Source organism: Anomalospiza imberbis, chromosome 2, assembly GCF_031753505.1.
Source record: "Anomalospiza imberbis isolate Cuckoo-Finch-1a 21T00152 chromosome 2, ASM3175350v1, whole genome shotgun sequence".
Taxonomy (NCBI): domain Eukaryota; kingdom Metazoa; phylum Chordata; class Aves; order Passeriformes; family Viduidae; genus Anomalospiza; species Anomalospiza imberbis.
Genome location: NC_089682.1, coordinates 76,015,605 through 76,022,567, shown reverse-complemented (window position 1 = coordinate 76,022,567; position 6,963 = coordinate 76,015,605). Strand labels below are relative to the sequence as shown.

The 6,963-nt window shown below is 42.2% G+C and overlaps 1 protein-coding gene across 1 annotated transcript; it reads left to right on the top strand.

Annotated features, from left to right (window-relative positions):
- The first annotated feature begins 1,006 nt into the window (after positions 1–1,006).
- Positions 1,007–3,020, top strand: LOC137469769 (olfactory receptor 10AC1-like). The gene has a single exon (XM_068182894.1). It carries the CDS (start codon positions 1,015–1,017, stop codon positions 2,230–2,232), a length of 1,218 nt encoding a protein of 405 aa, XP_068038995.1. The 5' UTR covers positions 1,007–1,014; the 3' UTR covers positions 2,233–3,020.
- Positions 3,021–6,963: the final 3,943 nt, after the last annotated feature.

Genomic DNA, 6,963 nt, shown 5'->3' with positions numbered 1-6,963 from the left:
TTCCTAGATTTTTCAGCTTAAATAGCTTTGTATCTCTCCACATTCCTAGGAAATTTCTATTCTTCCTGTGAAAAGCAAGATATCAGTCTCCAAGTCCAGGATATTAGCATTGTGTTTTCCTTAAAATACTGTTATAGAGTATGTATGTTGCCAAGAACATCTTTGGTTTTGAGAGTGGAAGTTTATTTACTTTAGCCCTGATGCTATAGGGCTGAGCCACACATAAAGATGTAAGCAGCCAAAATGTCAGCACTAATTTCGGAATTCTCATGTCTAATCACCTAAACCTTCTTTCTGTATGAACCTTATGGCAGACCCACTGTGGACAAGGGAAAAGCCAGTCAGAGAACACCTCAAATTCCCACTAATGGGAGGCTGTAGCACAGAGGCTCCAGCTCACTGTCTGGTTGTCCTTGCACCTCTCTGACACAGATGCAGGGGACAGCAGAAATGCTGTGAACAGAGAATTAACAGGTCTGCCTGGGAGTAGAAGCACAAGGAAAAGCAGCAGCTTCTGTGAGACCTAGGAGCTGATGGTTGTTAAGAACCAAACACCTCTGTCTGCAGCTTCTTAGAACACTCAGATCAGGAGGGAGAGTCCAATGAAGACTCTCAAAAGCAGGACAGCGCAGTCAGACTAATCAGTGTCAACTCCTAGAGGGTACCTAATGCATTTTCACAACCTGCACGTGGTCAGAAACCTAAGCACTACTCAGAAGAAGTGATGAAGACCCAACGATTGACAGTCTTTGTCACCAATGTGTCACAAAGAATCCTAGGCAGATTGTTTGGGCATGAGAACCTTGGTGGTTGTGAGAATATGGGTCTGGGATTGTGCTGAATGTGGCTGAGGGAAATTAGGTTTGAAGTTTGGGGTTTTTTTTGCAATGAAATCCCCTTCCTCTCTAGCCAATAAGCTTTACTACACTGGTTCTACAGTAATACAGCATTATTTCCTATATGGAATTGCCAGGCATCAAATTCAGCAGTTTCCCTTCTGTTTCTCTCCTGTAGATGCCATGTGAAGGCTGCATGGAGAGGGACAATGTGAGCACTGATGCAACCATGGAGTTCCTCCTGCTCGGCTTCTCCGAGCTGCTCCATCTGCGGGTCCTGCTCTTCCTTATCTTTCTCATTGTTCATTTGGTCACATTGGCAGGGAATATGATGATCTTCATGGCGGTGGTGATGGACCCCTCACGTCCCCCCATGCTTTTCTTCCTCTGCCAACTCTCTGCCGTCGAGCTCTGCTACACTTTAGTCATTGTCCCAAAGGCACTGCTCGGCCTGGCAGCGGCGGGCGGCAGCTCCATCTCGGTGCTGGGCTGTGCCGCACAGATGCTCCTCTTCGTGGCCCTCGGCGGGGCCGAGTGTTTCCTGCTGGCAGCGATGTCCTATGACCGCTACGTGGCCATCTGCCAGCCCCTGCGCTACGCGGCCCTGATGAGCGAGGGGCTGTGCCTGCGGCTGGCCCTCACCGGCGCCCTGGCAGCCTTCGCCGCTGCCCTGGCCTTGACGGTGGCCGTGTTCCGCCTGCCCTTCTGCCAGTCCCGCCGCATCGAGCACTTCTTCTGCGATGTGCCTGCAGTGCTGCACCTGGCCTGCGCTCAGGGCTACACCGCTGAGCTGCTCCTGCTGGCTACCTGCGTGCTCCTCCTGCTGCTCCCCTTGCTCCTAATCCTGGCCTCGTACCTTCGCATTGCTGTGGCTTTGTTCGGTGTCACCTCCCCTGTGGGAAGGGGTAAGGCCTTTTCCACCTGCATTTCACACCTGGCCATCACCTTACTGCACTACGGCTGTGCCACCTTCATCTACATTCGCCCTATGTCCAGTTACTCACCAGCTCGGGACAAGGTGGTGTCTCTGGTCTACACCAACATTACTCCTTTAATGTATCCCCTCATTTATAGCCTGAGGAACAAGGAGATCAGAGGGATCCTCAGGAAAATGCTGAGGAGGAAGAAAATAGCTCAGGTGAACTGGGATACTATCACAGTTGTGATGTGTGTGTGTGTGTGTGTGGTAAATTTTAGTAGAACAAACACATGCTTGTTGGAAAACAGCCCCATAACCAGATCACCACAGAATTCACAAACGCAAATATCCAGACAGAATTCTATATCCATCACTACATTTATGAGAAAAAGTTATATCTGCTCAAAAAAAATCCCCAACATAACGCTTGATCTAAAGGAAAATGCTTCAGTGAGTTGTGAGGATGAAGAGCCTTGAGCAATCACTGGTCTCGCTTCCCTGATCACATACATATTCAGGCTTACATTCATAGTCATCCCAGCACAATCAGAAGACCAACACAAAAAATTTAAAGGCAATACACCAATATTAAAGTATTGGTTTCATTATTTTTCTATCAAGATGACAGTAGAAATTGGGTAGTCAGTACAGATGTTAAACTAGTAAGTTTAGCAGCACAATAAATCTGTAGGGGCTTAAAGGAAGGTTAGAAGAAGAAAGTCCATGGCTAGAAAGAAGGGTAAATTAGCTGTGGTTTAGCAAATTTGGTTTTCTCCAAATTTGTTAGAAGGCTGCACTTTGGCATCTCATGACAAATGGAAAGATTGTTAGTGCAAACTCACCTAACCTTGAATTATTCTATATATTGAAAGTTAAAATGCTAATAGTCTAACAAAAGTATGACTTTGTTATGCCTGTTTTGGAGGAAGCAAAATATATTTTCTTTTATAGGGAGATGCTTTAGGTTTGGATTGTTCCTATGGCAACACAAAGGCTAAGATACTTGTTTTATCATGTGACTTTTACCAGCAAAGACTGCATCATATAAATATGAATGCCTGGGAAGTGTTGAGATATGTAATTGTAAAAGTAATAATACTGCTGCCACAGTTATTGCAATTTCTTCAGCAAAACCAGTGAGAGTTACAGCACAGGCTGGACTGCAGCAGACGTAAGAGTCTGAAAGGTGCAAAGCAGTGCTATTTTATGAGCTCCCTATGTGTAGGAGGAACAGGGTGATTCAGACAAACTAGGGAAGATCAATTTTGGCCAGGAGGAGGGGGATAAAGAACCAACTTCATGATTTTATTTAATACTTCCCTCCCCCGTGTCTCTTTAAAGGCCATAAAGACCCCATGATTCAGAACCCACCTCTTACACAGAAAATAATTGAGAAAAAATTAAAATGTTTGCTTCTGTTCCTCTGTCTAATCCAAAGGAATTTCAGCTGCCCTCAGCTCTCTCTCTGGGCAGATTGATAGAGCAGAGTGGTATTTGCTTTCTCTGAGCTACAATCATTAAAAATTATGGTAAGTGGATTTGACAAATGTAAGAAATTTGAACTGTAACTAAGGAAGTTAAATTGGAGCCTTCTGACAAAAGAGAAATGTGGAATTTAAAACTGACATTAAAAGCTGTCTTCAAGTTCAGAGTCTAGCCGGCCTATAACATTAACACAGAATATTGGCTCTCAAGTCAATGAATACCTAATTACTCTGTGGGCAAACACTTAGCTGCATTATTTAAAATTAGCAAAGTTGCAGTGAACATTTTAATCACCTGCCAGCTCTTCCAAAAGTGAGAAGGGGAGGGTCTCAATGAGAGAACACTATGTACTAATAGAGAAGTACTCCAGAATTACATTAGAGAAGTACTTTGAATCCAATATTATTAAGTAACTGTAATGAGCACAGGAAAATAGGAAGCATCAATTCTGAATCCTGTCAAGTCAAATCAAGCTTTGAAGTTAATCCTGCTGCAAGCAGTTGGCTGGACTTGAGGTGGCCAGAGGTCTCTCTTGAGATTAGCAGGACTTTGCACCAGAGGTTTCTAATCTGCCTTCTAGGAGGTATTGATATGTCCAAATGCCTGGCAATAAAACTGACAGACAGAAAGACACTGAGGTTTATAATACTGTTCAAAGCCTTGGTAGAGGCCCTCACATATTTCTGCCAGCTGTAGGCATGGGATAGCAGAGAGAGAACTGTTACCTGCTGTGGGAAGATAGCAGGGCTGTTCCCTGAACTAGGAACCACTTCCTTGTGAACCACTGCAGAACAGAGGCACCTGGGCAGACCTTTCCTCACTCCAAGGATACAGATGATGCCTCTGGAAGGGATGACATGACCAAAACAGCAGCCAGGTTAGACTCCCAGCTCTTTCATTCTGAGATACGTGTGGGAAGTATAACAATCAGTGGAGGTTTTTTGAGAAGACACTTTCTCTACCCAAGGTTCTTGAAGACGAACAGAGTGAGGAGATATCCCAGAGCCCAAGACCATCCTCACTGGTATTCCCACACCCATTCACAGCAACCCTTCCCTCCACCTCATGCCAGCTGTGTTGAGCACTGTATAGATCTGTAGAGAGTATGAGGTAAGAGCAGCAGCAATGTATAAGAGATATCAGACTCACTTCCTTTCTAAAATGTTATCTTTTAATTGACTGGACCTGCCTGAGGTCCCTTTTCCACTCAACAAGTGGCTGTTTCAGTTCTGTTGACTCAGCACACTGTGTGCTGAGGGCTGGAGAGCGCTCAAGTGAAGTAAGGCAGCACCATCCCTGATGTAGGCATGAGCACAGAATAATAATTTTAAAAAGGTAATTTTTAAGTTATTTTCAGAACTTCATAGGGAACAGCTGGATCCAGTCAGGCAGCGCAGATTTGGACAAATGCACATTCCACCTCCGATCAAAGATGGGTATGGAAAAGTTCTTTCTATGGATGTTGCAGTTTTTTGGGTTGGGTAGGGATTCAAGACTCCCCAGTGAATGAGTACAGCTGGATATCTGCATTTCACAAATGGTCTTGTCCTTTCTTGGAAGAGGAATGCTTGCATTCCCAAATTTGCGGAGACCTGAGATCTGGCAAGCATAGATGTCATGAAGATTTCCAGTGAAACCAATTAGGACATCACTAAGAACCACTTCATGGTTTACACAGCCATAAAACAGAGTATTCACCCTTGCAATTGATTTTGTAAAGGCAGCCCTGAGCAAGCACTGTGTGAGAACAGAGATCTTATCAATGGTGGAGCACCAGAGCCCAGCCTGTAAGAGCTCAACCTGTAAGATCACATCAGTGACCAGCTGTGCACGTTCTCAAAAATGAAGAGAATTTTGAGGATGATGGCCCAGACTTTGGGCAGCATTCAGGACACTCAAGATCCAGCACCTTGAATGGTATATGCTACTGAAAGGTTCCTCCACTCAAGAAGATACTTCAAGGTGGTTCCTTGAGAGCTACTACCAGTACCAGTGATACAGGGAGGATGCAAGTGAAACCTCCCTTTCAGTATAGAGAGAAACCAGAGAAAAATGCTTTGGTGTTTTTTGTTTGTTTGTTTTTGGTTGGTTGGTTTTTGTTTTGTTGGGTTTTATTTGGGTTGGTTTTTTTTGGGTTTTTTTTTTTTTTTTTTTTTTTTTTTTTGGGTTTTTTTGCACACTATTATGCTTTGCTGGCAATCCAGGTAAGACATTTCCTAAAAGTTGTTCCTATAAATAATCAATCTCCTAAAATAAATAAATGTACTTGCATTAAAAGAAAATCCTTATTTTCCTAGGAGTATAAATACAAAAAGTTTATTTAGGCGATTTGTTTCTGTTATGGTAAGGATAGATTTGTTTCTATTATGAGTAAGGAAAGTTGAAAAATTGTCAAAAGTCCAGTTTTAAGAGCTAGGAAGAAATTGCAGTGTATTTATCTTCCCTTGACAAAGTCATGTTATCACATTCTGTCTGTTTTGGCTTACATGGAAAGTGAGTCCACCAGCCTTTCTTTCTTTCACACTCCTTAAAAGCTTTGAAAACCTGCAAATAATCCTGTATTTACCCAAATAGATGTTTTTTATCCTTTGATCTGAAGCAGGAAGGTGAAATTAATACAGCTATTTACAATAATGGAATTGTAAAATGAAATGGATGTGGGCTTAGTAGTAAACCGAGAAAACAGATGTTAATATCATGAGGGTGAAAAGTTGTCAAAGATTTTATTTATTAAGAAAAGGCCTCTGTTTATGATGTTTATTATTAACATACCAAAGGAGCAATATTTACTGTTATAACTTTACTGTTTACATTATTTTACTATTATAAAGTCTAGAATGCTATAGGAGTTTCTCTTGCAGATATTTATAGATAGAAGATTTACAAAAGAAGAGAGATGAGTCCTTCCTGAGATTATTTTTTACTATTATAAGAAATTATGTATTCAGCATATAAAATCTGAAAGTTTCCTATATGATATAAAACAAATATAGTCCACAGCCCCGCAAACAAGCTAATGGGAAAGAAATATGCTTAAATAATCTGCCATTTCTCCACAGGATTAAGCATTTCTACAAGCTTTTTATTTATCAACTTGGCTGTTGCACAGGCCTTAAGTTTCCTTTAATGGATTGTTTCAGGAAGCAACTAGGAACATAGGACAAAAACTAATCAGGAGACCAAAGTGGAGCTGAAGAATGAGGTGAAGCTCCTGCCAGCTGGTTGGTTTCAGAATTAGTTTCACCTTGCCTACAAGCATCTCCACATCAAAAAGCTGACTGAAGGTGTTATTAATAATTCCAGCACTGTATCCCCAACCTAAAGCTCTTGGCTCTAAAGATCCTATTGTGCTCAGTTGTCTTCCAAGCAAGTCCAGGAAAAAAGTGAGAATGGGAAGGTTGATACCCACCCAGTGTGTACCTTTGGCTTTACCTGCATAAGTGCAAGAATAAGAGACAGTCTGGTTTTACAAATTGGTATGTAAAGACGTAAGACTGTCTGGTTCTACAAATTGGCATGTAAAGTTGAGGGAGGACCTGATGGCTCAGCAGCATATGGCCTCTAGCCTAGTCACTGCTGAAAATCAGGTCTCCTAAAATCCGTGTAGTGTTTCATTGTGGTTTTGCTGTACAGTTGCTCTCAGCATTCATTTCAGTTTTCATGTTTTGATTTAATTAATGAGTTCAAGTTTCAAAAAATCAAGTGGGAGGCTGAACTGAGAAT